This window comes from Pseudoliparis swirei, chromosome 6 (genome assembly GCF_029220125.1).
Source record: "Pseudoliparis swirei isolate HS2019 ecotype Mariana Trench chromosome 6, NWPU_hadal_v1, whole genome shotgun sequence".
Classification (NCBI taxonomy): Eukaryota; Metazoa; Chordata; class Actinopteri; order Perciformes; family Liparidae; genus Pseudoliparis; species Pseudoliparis swirei.
Genome location: NC_079393.1, coordinates 24,183,816 through 24,209,202, shown reverse-complemented (window position 1 = coordinate 24,209,202; position 25,387 = coordinate 24,183,816). Strand labels below are relative to the sequence as shown.

General features: G+C 45.1%; 2 protein-coding genes across 3 annotated transcripts; both read left to right on the top strand.

Annotated features, from left to right (window-relative positions):
- Nucleotides 1-733: 733 nt before the first annotated feature.
- uba2 (ubiquitin-like modifier activating enzyme 2) lies at nucleotides 734-8,802 on the top strand. The gene is made up of 17 exons (XM_056417737.1): nucleotides 734-926; nucleotides 1,946-2,029; nucleotides 2,134-2,204; nucleotides 2,326-2,390; nucleotides 2,966-3,066; nucleotides 3,154-3,275; nucleotides 3,364-3,431; nucleotides 3,566-3,687; nucleotides 4,248-4,347; nucleotides 4,470-4,621; nucleotides 5,271-5,364; nucleotides 5,490-5,602; nucleotides 6,237-6,392; nucleotides 6,551-6,647; nucleotides 6,959-7,064; nucleotides 7,178-7,320; nucleotides 7,616-8,802. The coding sequence occupies exons 1-17, from the start codon at nucleotides 786-788 to the stop codon at nucleotides 7,837-7,839; spliced, it is 1,959 nt and encodes a 652-aa protein (XP_056273712.1). The 5' UTR covers nucleotides 734-785; the 3' UTR covers nucleotides 7,840-8,802.
- Nucleotides 8,803-10,468: 1,666 nt separating this feature from the next.
- ca5a (carbonic anhydrase Va) lies at nucleotides 10,469-21,740 on the top strand. Of its 2 annotated transcripts, none has more exons than XM_056417747.1 (7): nucleotides 10,469-10,969; nucleotides 15,005-15,202; nucleotides 15,964-16,082; nucleotides 17,797-17,892; nucleotides 18,051-18,113; nucleotides 18,889-19,047; nucleotides 19,173-21,740. In XM_056417747.1, exons 1-7 carry the CDS (start codon nucleotides 10,831-10,833, stop codon nucleotides 19,332-19,334), a joined length of 936 nt encoding a protein of 311 aa, XP_056273722.1. In that variant the 5' UTR covers nucleotides 10,469-10,830; the 3' UTR covers nucleotides 19,335-21,740. The 2 variants fall into 2 exon arrangements, with proteins under 2 accessions (XP_056273722.1, XP_056273723.1); XM_056417748.1 differs by lacking the exon at nucleotides 10,469-10,969 and adding an exon at nucleotides 14,471-14,866.
- The last annotated feature ends 3,647 nt before the right edge of the window (nucleotides 21,741-25,387 follow it).

The window sequence follows — 25,387 nt, the reverse complement described above, 5'->3', positions numbered from 1 at the left end:
CAGTTGAAAATTAAGGGAGACGGGCCCTTAAGAATAATCACAGACAGACCCAGGGAGAAAGAGGTCTAATCAGCTGGTTCTATCCATTGTGTTTCAGGTACTTCCGGAATGAGACTCTCAGGAAAAAGCTGTGTGTTGTAACCCTGAATAACTTCCATTTTGAGCATCCCAAGACTTCTCTGACAATATAAACTTGTCCTCTGTAAACAAAGTAAAACACGGATTTACATTTTTGTTAAAACTTTCAGAGCTGAATATTTCTTTTTATATAGTTAAATGGTAAAGGGACATGAACAGCACTTTTATAGTCTTCCAACCAGTCAAAGCGCTTTAACACTACAGTCGCCCTAAAGTTGAACAGTGTCTGTTGTTGAAAGTATATGCAGGAGTCCACAAATCTGAATCTGCATTCCCACAATAATGAATAGGATGACAAGACAATACTGTAATAGTGTAATTACCTAAAATGATATATTTATACAAGGTGAGATATATTAGTCATTCGGTTATATCTGTTTCACCAAATGTGTTTACTTTTCTGATGTGTGGTCACGTGGTTGCTCTGAACGATCGAGAGGTAACACGTGATCACTCTGACTGTGTTCCGCGACGTGTATTCCAGTCTTCGAGTTGCCACAATCCTCCAGCAGATGGCGCTAATCGTACAAACAAGCGCCCGTGGAAGCGGTGGAGTAACCCGGAAGTGGGCGGCACTTCGGCTCTGAAGAAGACGAAGAAGAATCTCTCGGCGGTGCAGCCTGCGGTTCTGTATCTAGCCGATCAACATGGTCCAACTAGTTGGTTCCCTCCGTAAAGAGCTGTATGAATCCCTCTCCACCTGCAAGGTGCTGGTTGTGGGAGCGGGAGGGATCGGCTGCGAGCTGCTGAAGAACCTCGTCCTCACCGGCTTCAAAAACATCGAAGTGGTCCGTCACACTTATGTTTGTGTGTGTTAGCTAGCTAGCTCTCGTGCTAGGTCTTTGTGCTGCACGGACTGCGCCTGTCGAGGGTTGTGGGCTCGGGTTCATTCCGGGAGGAGGGGAGGAGGAGGGGGATTTAAAGAAGTAAAACATACGAGTGTGAGAGGTTTTCTGCCCCCCTCTCTCTCTCTGTCCCCGGGTGCATCGTTAAACGAGCAGGCCCGACTTTGAAGTAAAAGATGAGCGCTGCTGCTGGAGCGTTTGGCGCCATCGGCTCTCTGAGTTCGGTTAGCTAAGTGTTTCTGTGCCGGTTAGACGGCTCGTCTGTCTCATTGTGTCACGTTATGTGATGCTGCATTTTGTTTTTAACTCTTCATTATAGTAAACTCAATTATTAATTTGAGTTGGGGCAGTTTTTGTTTTGTTTTCGAGGTCAGCCGTCAGGGTGGTGAAGCTGAGAATCACTGGATGGCATTGAAGGGCTCACAGACCTCTGTGTGTCGTGAAAGGACACAGAATGATATTAGTTAATATTTCCTTTCTTTCAAAAAGGAGCAGAACATGTGTGGATGACAAACAACCTGCACGAATAAAAACAGTCCTCAGCCAGGTCAACAACAATCGAGGGACAAATATGAATATGAAACTAGTAGCTAAACCAGCGGGTTGTTTGTGTTTGTAGACCAAGGTGTCACAGTTGTGCAAAGTTGTTAACAAAGGCTGTGAGACAGGATATGTGAGTGTCTTCCTGAACTACATGATTAATCCTTAACAATTCATTACCAGTGAAGGAAGGGATTTTACCACAGGGGCTTTAGCAAGTACCATGAGGGGGGGTGGGGCGCGCATCAGATCGATATTTGCATGGCCAACACTGTCATTACATAGTGGATTGTGTGTCACCATATACATAGCCATACATTTATTTCAATGTTGATCTAAATACACCGCTTGGATTGTGTCCGTCGTGTTGCATCACATGTGTACGTGACTGACGCTTCCACCCCATCAATCTATATCGGCAGATCGATTTAGACACGATTGACGTCAGCAACCTGAACCGCCAGTTCCTCTTCCAGAAGAAGCATGTCGGCAAGTCTAAAGCACAGGTAAATGCAAACAGCGCCATTAACCTCCATCGCGTGGCTTTGTTTTTAAACCTGTTTAACACCTTGTGCACATGCTCACACCCGTGTTGTTGTTTTTTGTGCAGGTGGCCAAGGAGAGCGTGTTGCAGTTTTGTCCCACTGTAAACATCACTGCCTACCATGACAGCATCATGAAGTGGGTTTCTCTGTTTGTTGCTCATTTGAGTCCCTGAATACATTCAGAGTTGTGTCCTTGTGTGTGGAATTGATTGTGTGTCTTTGTGTGTGTCGCCCCCCCCCCCCCCCCCCAAAAAAAGCCCTGACTACAACGTGGAGTTCTTCAGAAAGTTCATTTTGGTGATGAATGCTCTGGATAACAGAGGTATGTATTCTCACGTGACATTTTGTGCGACTCCTAGCGTGGGCCGGGCAATAATTCAACAAAATACTTGAATGAAACTGAGACGCATCATCTAAACATACTAAACAATTGGTATGTGCTTGTTATTGAAAATCACAAGGGCACACTAATTTGTCAGTGTTCACATATTCATCTATTCATGTAGTTTAAATCAAATCAGTAAATCAGTTTATTGTGTGCATGTAAATATATTTTTGTAAACTCCTAACGACTCCTGAGTATAGCTTCATATATTAAACTTTTTTTCCCTCTATAATTTCACTAATTTTGAACTGAAGTTCCTAATATAATAAGAAATTAGTCAGTACTTTTTCATTTGTAAGTATTAAATTCACACAAGTGTGAACATTTTCCCATATTTCCTATACATTTTGTTGAAACAAAAATAACATGCAATTTTTTATTTATTTGGATATATATATATACTGTAAGTATATATTAATCATTATGGTGGTATGAAGTGACCTGAAGATTTGGAGCCATACCGCCCAACCCGTCTCCTGAAATGATGAAGAAAACCCTTTCCGTCTCCGTAGCTGCCCGTAACCACGTGAACAGGATGTGTTTGGCAGCAGACATCCCTCTGATCGAGAGCGGCACCGCCGGTTACCTGGGACAGGTCACCGTCATCAAGAAGGTAGGACTCGCACGTCGTCACGCCTTCCATCTCGTAAAAAAACCTGAATGGCGATTTATACCGTCTCTATTCCCTGCTGCTCCCCAGGGACTGACGGAGTGCTACGAGTGTCAACCCAAGCCCACCCAAAAGACCTTCCCAGGATGCACCATCCGAAACACGCCGTCTGAACCTATCCACTGCATCGTCTGGGCCAAGTATCTCTTCAAGTAAGACAGCATTCTCGCCATAAAAGCATCGTTCAAATTGACCACACGCTAATTAATGGCCACCGCGCATCGTTTGCTGTCGCTACAGCCAGCTATTTGGTGAGGAGGACGCGGATCAAGAGGTGTCCCCCGACACCGCGGACCCGGAGGCTGCGTGTGAGTGAGCGCGTGGCATTTTCTGTTTTAATATTTGCTGCATTTTGTCACCGTTGCATTTGCTGGTGGGCAACACCCGTCTAGAAATACACACGCACCGCGCGCTGTAACGTGTGCGCGTGTCCTATGAACAGGGAATGTCGAAGACACGGCCGCTCGCGCCGCCGCCTCAGAGAAGGACGGCGACATCAAGCGGGTCTCCACCAAGGATTGGGCGCGCTCCACGGGATACGACGCCGTCAAACTCTTCAACAAGGTCGGAGACGGTCGCACACGTCCAGCTCGTAGGACTCTTTCAGAATGTACCAAAAAAATAACAACAACACTCAAGTTAAAGCATTTGCTCTAGTGGTAGGGAAACGTATTGTAAACCCAACCAAACATACCGTGAAGAAGCACAGAGACATGAGCGTAAATCAACCTCCTCAATGACGACGAGGAATTATACTGAACTGAAGATCAGAACTAAGAAAGCGCTGACTCGGCTGCTGCAGTGTGGGAGGGTTTCACGTCGACAGCAGAGCCTCCACCATCTGTCAAATAATGGCAGACCGAGTCACACGTTGTTTTCTTCTTTGACTTGTTTTCATTGCCGTCCTGCTGGAGGCAAACGGTATTTCCCACGGGTGAAAGATGACAAATACAAATGGGAAATTAAATTAAACCTAACATTACTGTTTCTGATAATGCCTCTTTGAAATTGAAAAAAAAGTATTTTTTAGTGATTGAAATAACTAAATAATTGGTACTGCGTAAGTACATGACTACCATACGTGTGCGGTAACGAGCTCTGTTCCGATTGGCTCCTCTCTCCAGCTTTTTAAAGATGACATCATGTACCTGCTGACCATGGACAAGCTGTGGAAGACGAGGAAAGCCCCGACGCCTCTGGTCTGGCAGAAGCTCGAGGACAGTGGTATGTCTCTTGTCTCCAGATACTGTCGGGGGTGGGGCGACTCTAGTCACATTATTGCGTATATCTTGCTGTGGTGGTTGTTTCCTAGTTTGTCATGTTCCTCGCTTGCTTGTGTGTCACAGCGAGTCCTCAGGAGGCGTCCGCGGGGTCGGGTCTGAAGGACCAGCAGATTCTGGGCATTTGGGGTCTCTGCCAGCTGTTCAGGAACAGCGTGGAGACCCTCCGCTCACAGCTACAGGAGATGGGAGAAGGAGCAGAGCTGGTGTGGGACAAGGTAAGGCACAAGCACCAACTGTGTGAATGTTTGCACACTTGAAGAACAATAACACATTTACAAAAAGAGAGACATGTATGTCTTTAATTGTAAAAACCTCAAGAAGGGGTCCGCTGTAGCTCACGTGGTCGTCCCGTAACCACAAGGTTCCCGGTTCCATCCACACGCTCCCCAGAGTTGCATGTCGGAGTGTCCTTGAGCAAAACACTGAACCCCCAGTTGCTCATTAATGACGAATGATGGGTCAAATGTAGAGAAGAATTTCCCACTGTGGGATTATTAAAAGTGTTTATTCTTATTATCATTATTATATTAGAGGAAGCTTAAAGACCTGTTGATTTATATTTGGTGTTCAACGGAATACCCGGTCGTAGTGTAAACGTTATGCAATGTGTGTGTTTATTTTATTACTCTTTTAAAATTTATTTTTCATAACATAATCTGTATTTTTCTTTTTTAAAGAAGAGGGAAAATAAGGATAACAATGAATAGATTACATACAAAATAATAAAATCCAAATAATACATATAAAATAAATGATTTAAATAATAATTGTGTTGTATTGTAGTTGCTATATATGCTTTTCAGAGCGCATTGTGTCTGAACGCAATGTGTTTTTAATGGCTCGCGTGTCCCCTTTGGTTGTCAGGACGACCCCCCAGCCATGGACTTTGTGACGGCCGCAGCCAACCTCCGCATGCACATCTTCAGCATGAACATGAAGAGTCTCTTCGACGTGAAGTGTACGTTGCATACATTATTAGAACATGTTATACTTGATATCAATTCGTTACTCGCATACATTTTTTTATTTTTAGAGCCCCTACATAATATTTTTAATTGGTCTTATTTGTTTTGTTTGTTTCAGCCATGGCGGGCAACATCATCCCAGCTATTGCTACGACCAACGCGGTCATCGCCGGACTCATCGTGCTGGAGGGGTTGAAGATCCTCTCCGGGGAGCTGGAGTCCTGCCGTATGGTTAGTGCCAAGCCTCCGTGCAGCACGCATGCAGACACCGAGCAGTTGTTTTTTAGAACTGTGGAGGATTTTAGTGACAGGATTGTTCATATATCATTCATAGCCTGATTTATGGAACATTTTATTCCTAATGCATTGAGGAACGAGATTTGTTGTTAAATTTTTTTATGCCTGTTGACTTTTTTTGCTGATCTAAAAGATAGAGTTCAGAAGAATTGTTATACAAAACAAAATGATTGTCTTGTGAGTATCAACTTCAGAGTGGAATCTTTTTGTTGTTTCCCCCCCCCCCCCACATTCATCCGTAAAGGGGTCACAGTGTTTCAAGTCTAAAAGCAATAGTCAGGTTTCCCATATGGAATACTTTCAAACGGGTTTTCCTCACTGTAATCATTCCTTCCGTCCGCGCTGGCCGTGAAAAGATCCCATCGTAATTAATGGTGGGACAACAGCCGACAGCTCACTCCGCAACAAAGTTGCCGCTTTACATGAGAATCTCTTAATGTCTGGTAGGAACAGGAGAAGTCAAGAGGGAGTTGAGAAAACCTTCACGGCCTCGTTCAGATTCCACGTTCCAGAATCCTTTTCTACCGGCTCTCGTTGCTTTAAATGTCCTTTTCCCCTCCTCCTGCAGATCTTCCTGAACAAATGTCCCAACCTCCGGAAGAAGCTGCTGGTGCCGTGCATCCTGGACCCGCCCGTCGCCAACTGCTACGTCTGCGCCAGCAAACCCGAAGTCACGGTCAAGCTCGACGTCCACAAGACCACGGTCCTCTCGCTGCAGGACAGGGTACGAAATGATTAGCCAATCTGAGTCAGTCACCTCAGTGTTTGAGTAATTAAACATACTAACACGGGCCTAATGGAGCGCCACATTACATCCACACTGCACTGTTAAATCAGAAACTGTGGTTTGCACTCACTTACTTTGTTGTTTCGTGCGATCAGATCCTGAAGGAGCGGTTTGGCATGGTGGCTCCAGATGTTCAGATAGAGGACGGAAAAGGGACCATCCTCATCTCCTCGGAGGAAGGAGAGACAGAAAGTAAGTCACATTCTCTATTCGGACAGAGGGGGGCGCTGTAGTACCGGCTGTCGACTAGACCGCAGCAAATAAACTGTCCAGACAGAAGGGGATTTAAAAAATCTGGAAACAGGCAGTTTTGGATTATATATATTTATTTCGAGATTGGTGGGTTGTTCATTTCATGAATGTAGCCTGAACGCATATTTAGAACAAATTTGGTTTACAGTCTTAAAAACATTTGTTTCGGAGGTGTTGGGAAGAGCTATTCACGACTTGATTGTCCCCTCATGTATATATTTACAAATACATAAACAGCATGACTCCCGCAGCCAACAACAGCAAATTTCTTGCTGATTTCGGGATCCGTAACGGCAGCCGTCTCCAGGTCGATGACTTCCTCCAAGACTACACGCTCCTCGTTAACGTCCTGCACACGTATGTACCTCCGTTCATTCCATCGCACGGATAAAAATACTGTTTTTAAAATAATAAAAACATGTCAACTAAACGACAAAAGGCCGAATATTTGTTTGCGTCTTCATTGGCAGCGAGGAGCTGGAGCGGGATGTGGAGTTTGAGGTTGTGGGCGAAGCCCCCGACAAAGCTCCGCCCCCCCAGCCGACCCCGGAGGAGGTGAACAGCGTCACCAACGGCAACAAGGACTCGGCCCAGCCGTCCACCTCCTCTGAAGGTCAGCGGGAGACATGGTTCCTTTTTCCTTGGTTGTGTGCTGCTGGTTCAGTTTGGTCCGTTCTCTTTAACGGCACCGAGTGGAGAGGTTTTATTCTTCCTGAAGAAGAGATCTTAAAGATTATAGATCTGCAGAAAGACCAAAACTCTTTTGATCAAAACTGACTGTTTGAACTTTATCAAGACTGTAATTGCAACCAGTTGTTTTAGTCTTCTGTTAACGTAAAAAGCTAATTTGTAACCGTTTATACATCCCCCCCCCCCCCCCGTTAACACTGCTGTCCTCCACCCTGCAGCTCCAGCCGAGGACGATGACATCATGATCGTTGACTCTGATGAGGAGGCGAATGAAGGGGCGTCGGCCAGCACGGCAACGGCGCCGGCGAGCGGCACCAAGAGGAAGCACTCGGACACCGAAACTGGCAAGACCTCCGCCAAGCGCCCGCGGATGGACCAATCGAGTGCAGCCACTGCGCCCGCTGATGAGGATGACGACGATGACATCATCACTCTGGACTAACCCCGCCCCCTCCGAAGGACTGAGAATCCTCTGGAGGCTTATTGTTTTTGAGTCAAGACTGCCAGTAGGATTAAATATAACACCTTTTATGAAGAACACTCGACTGCCCTGCTTCGCCTCCCCTCCCAGCTCTGTGTTTGCCCTTTCATACCCCCCCCCCCCCCAGATATGATGCTGTAAATAGATTCTACATTTGAAAACGTTTTGGAAACCTCTTTGGTTATTGGTATTGGTTTCTGGTCCCTATAAAATGCTTTTCTTAATGTTTTCTTTTGTATTTTTTTATTATAAATGTAATGTATTTCTCATGCTACACAAGTATGGGGGGTTTTGTGATTTTGGCTTACAAGATGTAAAAAAAAGAAAGAAAGAAAAGGAAGTAATTTCTAGGATTGTAATATTGATCTCAGTCGTTTGTGCCGAGATGGTGACGGACGGGCCGAGGAGCCTACGGCTCACGGTTCCCGTGGTCTTGTCGGTTGGTGCTGTTGATGTCCGTGTTCAGCCACGTTGTGCCGTGGAGTCTTGGGGGGTAGGCGGGTATGATACACACATCATTTAGTTAGCTACCTCCTTTCTCTAGAACGAGTTCTGGCTGCAAATTTATAACCATTCCCTCCGTGACGGCTCCCTGAGGAACGTCCCAGAGAGTCCCCGGCTCGGGACAAGCGGCTTAGTTCCAAGCTGCTTCTAGTTTAACACGAACACCTCGAGGGTCGTTTTTCATTAGTATGACTGGTGCATTTTGAGCGAAGAGGTAAATTTGCCAAAGACGGAGCCTCGGACCCTCGAGCCAGAGACGAGAGTTTGTCAGAACCTCTCGTGAAAAGCGAGACGCTGTCGTGTCCGGCGTCACACTGTCCACAATGTCATGTTTCCTTGTGGTCTTGACTTGTTTGTTAAAAGGCTGCGAGAGCCCGCTGGACCAATTTGAACGAAAAGACAATAAACTCAACAAAGCCACATGCTTCTCATTGTCCTTTTTAAAAATATTTGTCTTTTCCATATTGATAACTGGCAGCTGTCCCCAATCTGGCCTCGGCTGCTGGCTGGTTGGTAATCAGTCAGCTGCTCTGACTGATTGGCAATCAGTCAGCAGCCGATGCTGCTCGTATAAAAGGGCAGCAGAGCTGGAGGGAGGGGGGAAGTAAGCAGAGGCGCAGTGTTGCGGTCTGCTGTGCGTTGTGTGCTGACAAATTAAATAAGGTTTCGTTGAACGACATATTTTATTTGTCAGCACACAACGGACAGTAGACCGCAACACTGCGCCTCTGCTCACTTCCCCCCTCCCTCCAGCTCTGCTGCCCTTTTATACAAGCAGCATCGGCTGCAAGCAGCTGACTGATTACCAACCAGCCAGCAGCCGAGGCCAGATTGGGGACAGCTGCCACAATAACATTTCAAAATTAATGAATACACTAATCATACATGTATGGAAGAGGCTCCAGATATTTTGAGAGCCTCTATTCTGGTTCAGAAAGTGACCTGAAGTAGATGTCTGTTTGAGCTTGTTTTTATTTTGCTTTTGCTGCTGTTTACTAGAGCGTGACACGAATCGCACGTACCTGTGTTTTCATGACGTTGTGAATAGATTTGTTTGTTCGCTCCAGAGGTTGAAGTCTTAACAATCATGTGGTCTGCTCTATTTGGACATTCTTTGAAAAGAGTGACCATGAAGCAACATCACCACCTCCACCCCCCCCACCCACCCACCGCTCATAAACTCACGCACACCGACGACCCTTTGCTTTCAACAAGATTAATTTTCTAAAATGTATTTGATGAAATGTCCATTCTCCTACTGACGATACGCGATGAAGATAGAGGATGGAAATAAAAATGAATATTATGGAACTGACAAACTTAACTACAATATACGTGATATTACAGCAGTGTGAAGGAGGCCATTCTGCAGAAGTACTGCTGCTGCTGATAATACTTTCTCTGCAGTGAAATGTTGAATACCAACTTCTAATGAAGTATATTACACACATCATTTTATTTTAAGCAAAAATACGACAGTGTTTGCATGCTCATTCCAGCACTATTTAAAAGCAGAGTTGATCAAATTATTTTACAGGTAAAGAAAATAAGTATGTAAATTCCTGGATAAAATGAATAGAAAATGGCTGTATGGCAGTGGGGTAATCCAATATAAAGTTCATAATAGTTCAATGAGTTACCCAATAATATTTATTCTGTATTATTACACTACTATAATTATTTTGTATTAGTGTTCAAATGTGTTTGTATTAGTATTAATATATATATATATATATATACAAAAATAATAAATTCGTAAAGCACCAACTTCATTATCACCATCACCACTAACGCTAACGCTCCTCAGTGGAGGCCGCTGATTGGTCAATGGGTTCAATGAGTTACCCAATTATAGCTATTGCTGTAATTATTTTTTTATTAATCTTTAAATTTGTTTTTATTAGTATAAGTAAATATATATATGATTGTATATATACATACAAATATATATACACAAAAATTAATTAATTCGTAAAGAACAAAATTATCATCATCACCACTAACGCCCCTCGGTGGGGGCCGCTGATTGGTCAGCAGCGTGCCCCCCCCCCCACACACACACACACACACAGCGGCGGTATCTCCTCATCTATGGAGCGAGGACGCGTCTAACGGGCTCCACTTGACGCAATAGCTTCAGAGGGAGCGGCGGTTGTTGCTGTTTTTAAGTTGGTTTGTTTGCGATCCCATTTTGAATGTGTGTGAGGCGAACACCCTGCCCCTTCCCCCGCCTCCAGGCGAACGGCAGGAAGGCGGAGACGAGAAGAAAGCAGCCAGACAACAGTTTTTGTTTTGAACGGGGCTCCACGCGAGAGAGCTAGCTGTTAACTTTCCGGTGGAGTTCAAACGACTAGCGTGGAAGCTAACCGCTAAGTGAAACACGCGCGAGCCTTCTTCTTTCTGCTTCTAATTCCTCTTCTGGCCGCGGACGGTCGCTTTATCATCAACATGGTGACTCTGTCGGCCGCTGTGAGACCCTTCGCCTCCCTGCTCCGCCGACAGCTCGTCAGACACGCCAAGAGTCCCCGAGTGACGCTCGCCAGGAGATGCAACCTCTTGTGCTCCAGCAAATACGTGCTGTCACCGAGTGAGTACCGCGTCCCGTCCTCCCCCCTGTCCACCGCTTCTGTCCAGCGTGTGTGTTTGGGTGTGTGTGGGGGGGCCATGGTTGAACCCTCAGACATCACCGCAAACAGGGGCAGTGCGCGTGTCCGTGTCCCCGTGACAATGCTTTGGATTGCGGGTATCAGTGAGGGTGGCCGGGCCCGTCGCGGCGGTTCATCCGCAGCCTCAGTTAATGGTCACTTTTGTTGTCATCCGTAAAAACGTGCATCGAGAGCAGCGGGGAAGCCCGGGCTGGACCCTCCTCCTCACTGGAGGTGGATCCGACGCGCCGTGTTGACTCTGTTGTGTTTGACGCGGGTCTCGAGCTCCAGGTTTTCCCTGTCCGGGGGCGACCCGAAGCTTTGTGACCTCCACCGGGACCCGTATGTTGCATTATGTAATGTTGTTTAAGGAATGTTCTGTTCTGATGCACGCGGGACATTTGGAGCCTGTTGTTGTTCCCAAAAGGTGCCATTATAAAATAATACCAAAGCCTTTTTATTAGTTTGTGCTGGTCTGAGCACACATTTTGTGCTGGTATTATTATCCCCTCAACAAAAAGCGAGTGGGATTTTTCCTTTTGAATTATTGGCACAAAAAAAGAAAGAGCCACACCACTTTTATGAACGTTAATACAATCGCCAGTGTAAATCTTAACATTAGGCCATAAACAAACTACAAAGTGTGTTATTCATTTTATGTTGTGGATCAAAATGTTAAAATCTCTTATGCTTGAGTGATCCACAGAACTTATTTTAGGCATTAAACCTCAAATAAAACATAAAACCCTGATTGAACTGGAAGATGCGGAAGTGCTGGGCATTTTGGACCCCTGCACCTAGACAGAACATAACATCGTAAAATGTTAAACACAATTAAAGCATTTATAGGAGAGCGTTTATTTCCTTTACTACCTCTGGTTATGAGTCATTTGTCTTCATAATAACTGAGAAATGTCGACACCCAAACTCGTCTGACGAGTCCCCACAACTTCCTCACCACACCTGACATCATAAGCCGTGGCATCTGATGCCAACAAGAACCTCAGTCAACATGCACAAAAAGGTTGAACGTAGAAAAGGAGGCTAGTGCAGAAGAGCATTTATGTTCAGCCCTGATGATAAACAAGAGTGTATATTTAACTTTAACAAGCTTGTTGGAATTGGCACAGTCTGTCCAGAAAACATTATGGGAGGACTTTTGATCAGTCTTTGATCTTCCCGGCCAGTGGCCTCCCCCAAGAAACATCTCTGGATACGCTTTCCCTTGAGTCCAATGTATTTTACCTGAGGAACGGGGGGGGGGGGTCTGTCTGTGCTTCCCTGAAGTCGGAAGGTAGTCTGCCGTCATTTCGGCATGCGAGCCTCTTTCAAAAAGGTTCCTCCTCTAGTGGGTTAGTATCCTTCACTTAATAATTTAAAATCTCTTGGATAGGACTCGTCAGGGACATGCATCAATTAGCAGGACTGCTTTATGGTAATATTGGATTTGTATATGTTTTGGTCTTCAACGTTATGATGCACTTTTACTTTTCATGTACATTAATTTGCTGTATTTACAGGCTGGCAACCAGGCCTCCGCTTTTGGTTGCCGAAAGGGAAAATGTGGATGCTGTTTTAGTCGCCTTATATTTTGAATATTGTAGATGCTATGCCGTTATAAGTCGGACAAATAATGACAAATGTATATGTTGTACATGTAATTTTTCATAGTCAAACAACCCAATTGTTGCCTCTATGATACCTGTGCGAGTTGACGCGTCAACTCACAATATTTGTAATGTTTATGAATATCACAAATGCAACACATTAGAACATTCTTTTATTTGGGGGGTACGTTTTGGGGTTTGCTGCCCTTTATTTATATGTATGTGTATATATTAGGGCTGTCAGCGTTAACGATTAATTTGGCCGCGATTAACGCACTAAAATATTTTAACGCAATTAACGCAACTTTGTTTACTTCCGGTGTGCGTTGACGTTTTTGCACTCCTCTGACACTGTTTCCGTTTTTAAAACAATTATTTCTCCGCGAAAATACGGAGCAGGAATCAGTTTAAACTCGTGGATGAATCAGTCGGGTTTCCTCCTGCTCCTCCTTCCTCCCGTCTCCCCCTCTGACAGACAGAGGAACTGAGGGGCGACGTGTCGGGTGACGCGGCGCGGAAAGAACTCGTAACACAAAATCTTCACCGTGATTTGTCAATCCGTTTGTCTGTCAACATTTTGCGAAAAAAACAACCAATGAACACTCAGTAAATCACAAAGGACCTCCCACCTCACAGGTGAGGCTCATTAGCAACCTGTCAGTCAGAGAAGCCAGAGAGGACAAGTGTGCCTCATTATATAGAGAGCTGAGATTGTTCTGGAATGTTTGATGTATAACACATGGGGATGTGTCATATGAAAACGCCTTTAAAAGGTGAATTTACATTTTTTTGTAAAATCGAGAAAATGAGCCCAGAGCCCATGTCAGTTTACCAAGGCCACTTGTTCTGCTGTTGTTCAGTGTTAAAGATGACAGGACCAATGGTGTCTCAATATGCTTTTTTTTTTTACTAATCTGGATGTTTCTGTGTGAAGTTTTGTCTTTGAAAAGAAGAGAGAAAAAACTTTTAATCGCGATTAATGAATTTCAAAATTAACTGCGATTAATTAGTTAATTTTTTTTAATCGATTGACAGCCCTAACATATATATAACATCCCCCGTAGGCTGGCACAGCTCGGTGACTTCCAGCGCCATTAGAGCGGCAACAGCCAGTTGACGGAGCGTCTCAACGCTGATTCAAAGTTGAAAATTTCCGCCCCGCGTAATTCGCGTCAAACGCATCTGTACATTGACTTTGCTGGGATCTACTTGCGGGCAATATTTGCAACCCTTTTGGTGTGAACGCAGCATAAAGGTCTTCATCCTGCTAATTGTGAAGCAGCTGATAGACGTTCGATGTATCCATCACCCAACATGTCGTCACGGTAATCGCTCGTCAAGCCGTGCTGTCCAGTGGAAAACCCTTTGCCAGCGTCAATCGTTGCAGGTCTGATGCTGGCTGATTTAGAAAATGCTTCTTTTTTTTTTCATCCGTCTTCTTGACTGAATCGAGTGAGCGAGCGTCTGGCGCGCAGACACAGCAGCTGGCCGCGCAGGCACGCCAGGCATCGGGCCGTCGTTGCTGTAGCCTGGAGCTGGCGTTCCACAGCTCCTCGTTCACGAGTCATTTCCCGATTCGCGACATCACTTGACGCTCGATGTCGGGAGCTGCACAGAGGCAGAAGGTCCTCCCCCCAGTCAGACCGGTTTGTCTCTCAGCGGAAACCTAAAGCTCCATTCTGGGTGGCTGGAGAGGGATAAACAATCTAATGCGCTGCTTTTGTGCCCCTTGACAACAGCACTCAAACTATTTCTTTCTATAGCTAAATGTGTGTCAGGCGAGAGAGAGAAACACTCCTTTTTAAAGTGAGCTTTTTTAGATTTGTATCACATTTAAATAAGTGGAGTGAATGTTTTTGTGGGTGGATTTCAAGGGTAATTTTGGGAGTAATTAGACGTCAGTTCCGTTGACAGACGTGGGCCAGAGCTGACTGTTTGACCTGCCAGAGGTCAGATTTTCACCGCTGGGTCGGGGAGCTGGGGGCGTGCCAGAACATTCTGTGTGTCACTTTCTGTACAGCCAGCCCACTTCTCTCTTTATTTTGTAATATCCTTGTAGGAAAAAAGAAAAGACGAGAAGGAAGTCCTATTGCTCACTTCATTCATTTCCCTCAGACGGCTCAGGGAAGAAGGACAGACTGGGTGGTTGATGTGTTTTTAGTTTAGTTTTAGTTTCTCGTTTGAAAATGGACTGTCTAACAATGCACCAAGCAGCCGAGAACTGCAGGAAAAGTAGGTGTCAGCTTTTTTTCCTGCTTTTTTCGACCTTTTTTTACGAGTAGTTCGAAGTTCAGATTTTTTTATTTTTATACATGCTCAACTTCTCTTTGGCTCACTTCCTCTACTCTTCTTCTACTCCTCCTTCTCCAGTGCATCCCATGTGGCAGGGACCCCTCGCGGTACCGGGAGGCGATCGGCAGTCCCCCATCGACATCGTTGTGCGAAAGAGCGTCTTCGACTCAAAGCTGAAGCCCCTGGTCCCCGATTACGACCCGAAGACCTGCCAACAGATCTGGAACAACGGCTACTCCTTTCTGGTCGAGTATGACGACACCACAGACAAGTCCAGTAAGTGCTTTGAGAAAAAAGAAAAAAATGAACATGAATTAAAAGCTTTAAAAGAAAAATCCTCACAATTTGAACACTAGATTGTCCTTTTTGAATGGATTTGAATGGAAACTCGGCAAGAGGAATGCCTTGTTCTGATCTACACAAGAGGCTCCCCCCTCCTGTAATCAATGCTACACATAAAACTGCTGATAGAAACCACAACCGTCACATGGGTCTGGTGACTGTCGGGTGGCTCGTGAGGTCAGGACACACGCTGTCTGGAAAGTGTTGCTCATGTCTACACCTACAGCACGCTACTCTGACACTATTATAGCTCTCCAAAAAAAACATTAAATTCCAAATGCTTAAAAAGAAACAGCCACGTCACGTGCCCGTCTGGTGCCGAGAGGAGAAAAACAGGTTTATAACGTTTGATGTTTTATTGACTAAAGGGACATTTTGTAATCGAGGCACGCGTGCAGGTTCTTCAACTCCAGATTCAGATTACAACAATGAGCAGCGGTGTCTCGTCTGGGGGTAGTGTCACTGCGGTTCATTAATGGTTAACAGGTGTAATAAAGAAGTCATTGCTGCATAAATGATCTGCTAAACTGTAGTTTTCTGAATGTTTTAGGTCACTGTTAGCGCCTGAACAACCTGCCCTCAGTGTGGGATTGTTTCCTCTTTCTTTGGAAGGAGGAAACGTGGGTGTGATGGACTTCTTTTTAAATGGACCGATGGTGCACTGATCTATTATGTCCTTCTTCTTTGCGGCGCAGCGCTGAAAGGGGGCCCCCTGCAAGACACATTCCGGTTGTGCCAGTTCCACTTCCACTGGGGTGAGAGCAACGCCTGGGGATCAGAGCACACGGTGGACAGGAGGCTGTTCCCCGCAGAGGTACTGCGCTCTGCCGAGCCACACATCGTTACCGCGGGGACACCGAGATGCTGCGTCGTAGAAAAAAATATTTTTTCAAATAATAGCAGACAGGATAATATAAATGAAGTTTGTCGTACGAAATCAAACAAAACTATAAGTCAAACCGCCACTGATGCACCGTGGGTTTCGGTGTTGACGCATGCAAAAGAAAGTAATGTCCATTTCCGCCTGTTATTATTCTGATAATTTATTTCTTAAACCAACAATAAAGAACAAACAAAATGTTGACACTTCCTCTCTGTGCTGTGGTAAAAAACCATTGGCCACCCTGGTGCATGCTGGTCCGGTGCCTACCCACCTCTACATATAACCACAGGTGCCCAGTGTTACCCAATCAGTGAACCTACAACTAAATATATTGAACTAAACTACAACTAGAAGCGGTTGTAGGTACCGGGGTTGGACTCACGGCGTCGCATTACAGGTAACTGCAGTATCTTGGCATCTTCAGCTTCTCACATGTCTGGCAGGTAGGTGACCTGTGTTCAGTGGAAAGAGACACACAGCGTATGTCGAGTAAAAAAAAGAAGCAGCTTGTGAAAAGAGAGAGAGTGAGAGCAGCTGGTCCTCTATGGACTCTTGAGGGTTAAAAGAAAGGAGGAGAAATGGAAGAAAATGTAATGGAGCACTACACTGTTCAAACATCGTAAATGTTGACTTACTTTTGCGGTCCCATTTTTTTTCCTTTTTTTTTCCGATTCACATGTCCTCCTTGAAATATCTGGAAAAGTACTGAGTATTGTATCGCGGGAATGGGGGGGGGGCCGATGGGACGGGACACACGCTGCTTCCACATTCTGTGGGACGCGTGGACGGTCGTCGGGCATGAAGTGAAACCCCAGCAGTGCTTGAACATGTCCTCTCAGCACGCGGATCGGCTATTTTTGTAGCGTCCCATTAATTTTAGCACACATGTGTAACAAGTGTGTGTGTGTGTGTGTGATCAAGTTCCAGCCCTGAATGACAACTCTGTCGGGGTTTTCCACAAGGCGAGCTTACTTGTTGGGGGGGCACACAGCCACTAATCCATCGTACACCCTGTTCTTAATCACCCCTGTAATTTCTGAAACTATTTTTCTTATATTTCTCAAACGCAGAAGGCGACGTATCGCTCTCTCCTCTCGGCCTCAGGACTCGACCTCAGCTGAGCGTGCGCACGCATTCTGTATGAATGTGTAGATGAATGGACGGGCTCTGTCTTACATTGTGTTCATATGTTGTGAATAATATATGAACCCTTCATGTGTTGTCCACTGGAGTTTTACTTCCATTAGTCGCGTTTTTAAATGAGTTTGGGTCAAAAAAGATAAAGACCGTTTAGTGAAGTTCCTCCATGTAAAGCATGAAGCTGACATGTAGGCGCTATCCTTTTCTTCATCCACAATGATCGCTTAGTTTGCAGCACTATTGCCCCCTCTCTGTATCCATTCTCCTTCTTTTCTTTCTTTTAAGTTAACAATAATTTCCATTTTTTTAAACGAGTCGGTTGAAAGAATAAACTCTTATTTTGAAAAGAAGGAATCGGTGGGTCATCTGGAGTCCAGAAGGAGTGGGCTGGGGATCAGGATCGAAGGCGTGAAAAAAATCAAGATCAAAGTTTACAGTCACACACACACACACACACACACACAGACACACAGCTGATGTGTATGTGCACTGTGTGTGTTCTCAGCTCCACTTGGTCCACTGGAACTCTGACAAGTACAGTTTGTTTGAGGAGGCCGTGATGGAGGACAACGGGCTGGCTGTCATCGGAGTCTTCCTCAAGGTACAACACACCTTTAGGTGCCACAATAATTAGACTATATGTGCTCGGACACGTTTCAGTCCGGCTTGTTGACACGTGCGTGTGCGTGTGTGTGTGTGTGTGTGTGTGTGTGTGCCGTTTAGACTGTAATCCAGATTAATGTCTAATCCTTTGTGTAGGTGGGAAAGCGGCACGAGGGGCTGCAGAAACTGGTCGACGCTCTGCCGACTATCAGACACAAGGTGAGTCTCCCCCCCCCCCCCACACACACACTCACCCTTTTTTATGAAGCCCATTTAAATTCTAGTAATGATTGTTAAAGACACTTCACTGGTAGGTATGTACTGGCGCCCTCTAGTGGTTCAGTAGACGCCACAGGACTGGTCAGACCTCTCACAGCAATCATATATGTGTGTGTATATATAATATATATATAGAGAGATGGAGAGATACATATTTATATAAAAGTGGATCGACGATGGATTAAAAAGAACTGCTCTTTCTTTTAAGAAGTCATTTAAAGATGACTACAGTACTCTGAAGAAAAGTGCCAAAGATGTACTTTTTACGTTATTTATTACTCACAAATGTGCTACTCTTCTTAATGCTACAACGGTGCACATCCTATTAGTTACTAATGTAAGTTGTATAAAGATAGTCTTTCATAACAATGTGTCATGTTTACGGTGACTGACTGGAGGTCAAACCTGCTACCGTTCTGCTTATCGCTAATACTGTCTGATACGGTTTGTGTTTGTCCTTTAGAAGGCCACGCGGCTGTTGTATAACACTCATTGAGACATATTTCATAATGGATCATGATTAGATAATGACGGTTGTAGTATTTTTAGATAATGGTGGCAGTCTTCTGTCATATCAGTCTGTGCTGTAATGATACGGAAGATATTTTAAATACCTTACCAAATGTGTTTTTATTTCATTATATGTGAATATGATTCAATGGCTTTGATCTTCCTCGTCTCTCTCCCCGTAACATGACAATAATGAATCTTACAGGACAGCGTCGTGGAGTTCACCAGGTTCGACCCCGCCTGCCTGTTGCCCGCCAACACCGATGACTACTGGACCTACCACGGCTCTCTGACCACGCCCCCTCTGACCGAGTCCGTCTCCTGGATCGTCATGAAGCAGCACATCGAAGTCAGCCACGACCAGGTGCGTCAGATCCCCGTTGCCATTCACAAGAGCACACTCTGAGGGTTGGAATCACATGTTGTTCTGTCGGCCCGACTCTTTTTTTTCACGTCGTGTTTCCGTCTCTTCTGCGCCCCTCTGTGTAGCTGGCGGTCTTCCGGAGCCTCCTCTTCACCTCGGCTGAGGAGGAAGTACAGAAGAGCATGGTGAACAACTTCCGCGTGCAGCAGGCCCTCTGCGGCCGCCCCGTCCGCTCCTCCTTCACTCCTTTCCTCCAGGAGGCTGACGGCGACAAGCACACCCACTGACGCCGCTGGGGCCAGTATTCCCAGTATTCCTAGTGACTCCACACAGAGGCCCAAACTACCTTTTTACTCTGTGAGCAACTCTCCACACTCCTTTTTATACAAAACTGTCACGACCCAGAGGATCCTCAGTGACACTTATTGCTGTTTTCCTCCCACGGAGTGAACCTTTTATGACAAACCAGTTGCACATGAAGGATGCTGGGATACTTTAGATTACTTGCAGACCATCAACCAATAAGGGCAGGTTGCTGTGGGGGAGGGGTGGTGATGGATATGTAGCTTAAATTGCTTTATTATGAACAGGAATTGTGTTTTAATTATCCGGGGACAGTTCCTGTGCTCCACAGCACTGTGTGCTGGTCACAGTCGGTACTGCAGCACAGTCTGCTCTGACTTCCTCATAGTTTACAGCTGATGAGTTGAACAGACTCCACAATACATAACGTATGTCTAATATCATCGAGGGCTTCTTAAAAACAACAAAAATAACAAATCATGTGTGGTGGGTTGTTAGGTTTTTATTAACTTTTTTCCATCTATACATTAATACGATGATTATTATTGTTCATCTGTTACAAAGAGATTATACTGTATACAATACATGTGACGTTCAGAAACTATGAACACGTTGCTGTTGCTCACGCCGTTACGGTCGTTACGGTAGCACAAAACACAGACGGGCATTATTCAGATTGAAGGTAGCGTGCTGGTTTTGTTTTTCTTCTTCTGTAGTTTCATCTCCCGGAGCCACAGTGCCTTAAAACCGGTAACTGGCGGGACTTTGAGGTTCGCTGATTGAATCAAGTCTCCACCCGGTTTGGTTAGTTTTCTGTTGTGCTAACGTTAATCAAAGACAGGATGAGGTGCATTTTAAATGTCACCGTTTTGGTTTGGAGGAAAGGGCCGAATGAGTTGCGAGTACTGTAGTCTAAAACTGATTTGTATGTGTTTTACATCGGGATGAGTCGCCGTGGTAGGCTGGATAAAAAAAAGAGTGGGACTAACTGACCACAGCAGCCTCGCCTCGACACATATAACAAATAACAAAGTGTGCTGCTGGGGTTTAACTGCTGTGTACCGCCTTCGTCACATGGTCATCGAGTACGGCAGCTGCTGTTAGAACATTGTGAACCTCTGTGATTTTAATTCTGCCAAACAACTTTGAAAAAACTACAGCTCCTGAAGAAAATGGGGTGGGGGGGAAAGGGTCCAGCTAATCCAGCAACACTGCACACAAATGATCGAGAGCCAGATTATGCAATCTTGCATCATGTAAAGGAGTCTGGCAGTCCGCCAGCGCTGGCTCACTCGAGGAACCTCCTCACTATGCAGCACGAATATGAGAGAGAGAAGAAGGAGTCTGAGAGAGAGAGGGGGAGAGGAGTGGAAGTAAAATGATATATTCGGTTTCTCAGACAAAAAAAGGAAACTTTGATTGCACTAAAAGCCGCTCTTCTATGTTTATGACAGTTGGGTGGAGAGCTCCCGGCTGTCTGTATAATCCCCCCAAAAAAGAACAATGCAACCGGCCCGCCACCTCCTATAGAAATAACCGTTGCTCCCTTCCTGCATGGACGCTCGTATCAGGCATACCCACCCAGCAGGAACCCCCCCCCCCTCTCTTCTCCACACACACACTAACACAGGCTGAATAGACTCAACTGGATATGCGTCGAAAAAGGATTAGCCAAGCCGCCGCAGAAGGCGTCAGATTCGACCACAAAGACGCCGAAGAAGTGTCCTCTGTCCTCGGTGTGGAATGTTGCCTTTTTGTTTTTAATGAGTTTTTATGATGCAATACTGAATCTAAGTTCAATGTATTTGACTAACATGGAGACGAGGTGCTGCCTTCATCTCGTACTGTATTGTTTTTGACTTATTTCAAATGTGCACCACGATCATCATTTGCCTTCGTTTTTCGTGGCATTTTACTCGTGTTAAAAAGCATTTTAAAATGACTTTTAATGCAATGTGTGTCAATATATTCCCGCACAAATGTTCCATTTGTAGAATAATGTGTGTCTGCGTGGCCTCTTTTTTTGTCAAAGCATCAGAAATCAATTTAAAGTGGTGTTTTTTGTTTTTTTTACTTCTTTAACATCTCCATACATGTTTTGTTTTTCTTTCCCCGCCTCTAAACATAAACATTTGACAGAATGCTGCCATCTCGCCGCCTGTGGCTCCGTGTGATGTTTTAGCAGGTGTACACTGTTTGCGTTGTATATTTTAACTGTTTGTTTGAATAGCGGGCAGCCCAGATTTCTGCTTCGCCGGGGGCCCCTCTCCCCTCCCAGCATGCTTTGCTCCACCTGGGCGGCTCTTTTACAGGCTATAAATGAAAAGATAGAAAGGGGTGTATTAATAGGGTGGTATTTTACAATAAAGTAACAATTGATGTCAAAAGCATGTATGTCTGTGTATTTTTTGTTATTGGCAGAAAATGCTCTGAGCGCTTTTATGATGATTTTAGTTGCCATGACACCTGTGTAAACATATAGCCACACCCTGAAACACTGAAAAACACCACGCTGCAGTCTGGGGCCTTCAAAAAAATGCTGCTGCTGCACAAACCGTCCGTCTCAGGGATGTTTACATCCCCCCCCCCCCCCCCCCCTCGTCGTTCTCTCCCGCAGGACCACCTGAACCTACTCCTCTCTGAGCCTGAACCGGGCCGAGACCGACCACTGCCTCTCTTGTCTCCACACCCCCACACCCGCCCTCTCCTCAGCGATACCTTTGAAGCCCCCTGACTCCGAGAGGGGATGTTTGGTGGCCCCCGCCCAGGCGCCCGGGGTCCCTGTTACCACAGCCTGGGCCGCCCGATCGAAACCAAAGATACAGCGATTGAAGGCGAGCTCTCGGCGTGTGTTTATTGTGCTTGGCGTGTCTGAGTGGACAGGGACGCACCTGTTGGTCTCTGCTGGGCTTCCCCTTATTGTACCAATTGACTCACTGGAGACCACCAACGCTTTGAACTGCACTGTGTGTTTGTGTGTGACTCTAAGCTTTAAAAGGAGGTTAATGAGCAACAAAAAAATAAAATAGCTCAGAGAGGGAACCGTTGCCTGTTGAGGACTGGCGGGTTGATACGGTAATTGTGTTCATAAAGTTGTTCATTTTTGTATCGGAACACAAGCCGTTCTATGTCGTCATTATTAAAGGTTATTATGTTTTCTTTCTTATAAGCCAACAATGCACTAGTCTGCCTCGGAAAGGTTTTCTAAATTCCTGCCTGTGGCCCTTGGAGAGGCACACAACATATTTCTTGTTTTCTCAATCGAGTGCTCTGCAGTTAAACATGCCCCCGAAATGCAGCAGGTCAGAGCATGTGTGATTGAACCAACATAATATATATTACTAACTCGCGACATCCGTGAAGATATTTCGTACTGATATGCGTCGTCCCCGTGGAATGATTCTTAAAAAGGTTCCTGATGCCTTAACTCAACCTGGCGTTGTCCGTCAGCTGCATTTAGTATTTTTGCGCTAACTAGCGAATGTTAACGTACTGAACAACAACATGGTTAACTAGAATGGGCACTCGTTAGAGCGCATACCTTCGCATATCACAAGATTGGGCATTGCATTATGAATATTTTGGCATTAGTTGCATGCCAATTGGATACAAATTGACAATTTGGTAAAAATAAGATTTTGACCTTTTCATCAGGGGCGGCTTGTCCATAAGGGCGATTGGGGCGACGCACTGCCTCGGAGGAAAAGAAAAAAGAAAAGAAAAGAAAAAAGTCGCATTCTACCACTAGACGTCTGCTCTGCCTCTGTATGTCATTGTCCAATCAGGTAACAGTCATTCAGTCAGCCTAAAGTCGTGCTAAAGTTTTGGGCGAAATGAAAATCGCCCCAGACCTCTCCCATTGACTCCAATGTTAAACCCATTTTTTTCACAAAACAGAGCTCTCAATGCATTCTCTATGGCTTCCGGGAGGAGTCGCCCCTCCAGGTCTTGTCATAATTAATCGATGTAAAAGCGTCTCAGTACGTCATACAGCTTCGACAGAGGCGTATTCAGTCGGCCAGTGCTCAGGGCAACAGCAGCGATTCAATTCTTTCTTTGAAAGAGACTCCTTTCGGTCGGCGTAACATTGAAGACACATCGGCAACAATAGAAGTAGGACCTCCTAGACCAGTGGTCGCCAACACGTCGATCGGTCGACCTCGGAGACGTTCCCTGTCGCTCCTCAAAATAAAATGAAAATAAAATCAGAAACACATTGTTCCTCATTCTCGAACATTTTCTGAGGTGTCTTCTGAAACGTTTTCTTCCTGACTGGAAGATGGACGTCAGAAAAGATCTCCGCCTGATGTTAAAGAACGCCTGTAAACGGGTTCTCTGACAGCTGTGTTGTCAGCTGTGCTCCCTGAAAGAGGAACGTAGGACTACAGGTGAGGCGCAGGGGAAATGCAGAAAGACCTTTATTGACAACTCCACATATTACACATGGTCAAAGTACACCGACATAAAACTAAGTCATGAATAAATAAATGTTGAAATGCCTGTACCTTAATGTAAATGTTTACGTTACGGTATTTACAAGTTGTGCCTGCGCATGCGCGACAGCCGAGATTCTTGGCGACTTGCCAGGTCTTACCTCCGTGAGTTCGGCTTTTCTGCTGTTGCCCTTCAAAACAAAAGCTCAACATTTAGCTTTTTCTTGTCTGGTGGAGCAATCTGGTTTACTTGAAAGTGATTGCAATTGTATTTCTTCTATTATTTGAAAAAGCACAGATGCAGGAATCACAAATGGGGATCTCATATTTATTATTATTATAATTATTTAAATCTTGTTGAAAAAAATCACCAAATCAAAGACCAGGAGCTGGATTACTGACAGACAGCTCACAGACGGCCTCAGACTGTCTGTCTGCTTATGAACTAACTACAAGCTCACAGACAGAGTTCAGTCACAGCCGTCACACTGACTGGAGTCACATGACTTGATGGCATTGTGAGAAAGCTACACATAGACAGCTGTCTGAAGGTCTGTGGTTTTGGGAGGGTTAATCATTATTTAAAAAATTGCCCCCCCTGAGAATTTTTTCAGGAGCCGCCACTGCTTTTCATGACCTTGACCTTTGACCCGATCAATCCCAAAATCTAATCAAATGGTCCCCGGATAATAACCAATCATCCCACCAGATTTCATGCGCTTCGGTTTAATACTTTTTGATTTATGCGAATAACACGCATACAAATACACGGCGATCAAAACATTACCTTCCGTATTTTCAATGCGAAGGTAACAATGTTTTGTTTTTTTAAAGACTCGTAAATAAATGTAACTAGCAACAATTTCTCCGTTCCAGTGTTTATGTGGAATGGGACGTTGCTGTTGAACAACCATCTGCAGTGGTAGATTATCCACCTAATAGTATTTCACGTGTTTGTGAAATCTCCCACGAACTCGTCCGGCGGCCATCAGCAGCGAGACGAAGGCGGCCATGTTCTAAGTAGAGTCGTCTTCCTGCTCTCTGTCCGAGGGGAACTCGTTTTACATCAACAACCCGAGAACACCTCAAGTTCTTCAAACAGGAACGCAACAACGAGGGGCCCTTTCCCTTTTGAACTCCGAGCCAGCTGCTCTTCCTCTGGTTTGGTGCTCCACATATTTCAGACAGAGGACTTCCGTCCTATGTGATCCACGTTTTGACTTTGATGTTGCGTCTGAACCGGTTTCCTCGAACCTATTTGCCTCATTTCACGATAACGCATCCGAACTTGTCGAATTCTCCGGAGCTCAAACTGAAATCTGCTCATATTGCATCTCGCGGAATTACTCCAATCAAAAGAAAAAGTATGCTGCTGGGACTATTTTTTACCACGTGACAATTAAAATCCGTGTTAACCAAAAGGGGTGAAAGAGTTGGACTTCTAGAACTGGCTCGGATTGGGGGGCAAGTGAGACTTCAGAAGGATTCTTTTTGCATCTGTCTTCGCGTTAGATTTCCAGGAAAATCCTGCATTTAATACTGAGTCGAGTTGGCTCATTCAGTTTAATTGTAAAAGGGAACATATTCTCAACTGCCTCTAAATT

Excerpts from the sequence above, each read along its gene's own strand:
- ca5a (XM_056417747.1), top strand. The coding sequence starts at position 10,831 with ATGGTGACTCTGTCGGCCGCTGTGAGACCCTTCGCCTCCCTGCTCCGC. Across the intron at positions 16,083-17,796 it reads GGAGGCTGTTCCCCGCAGAG|CTCCACTTGGTCCACTGGAA; the intron begins GTACTGCGCTCT and ends GTGTGTTCTCAG. Across the intron at positions 17,893-18,050 it reads TCATCGGAGTCTTCCTCAAG|GTGGGAAAGCGGCACGAGGG; the intron begins GTACAACACACC and ends TCCTTTGTGTAG.
- uba2 (XM_056417737.1), top strand. The coding sequence starts at position 786 with ATGGTCCAACTAGTTGGTTCCCTCCGTAAAGAGCTGTATGAATCCCTC. Across the intron at positions 2,205-2,325 it reads TACCATGACAGCATCATGAA|CCCTGACTACAACGTGGAGT; the intron begins GTGGGTTTCTCT and ends CCCCAAAAAAAG. Across the intron at positions 3,067-3,153 it reads AGGTCACCGTCATCAAGAAG|GGACTGACGGAGTGCTACGA; the intron begins GTAGGACTCGCA and ends GCTGCTCCCCAG.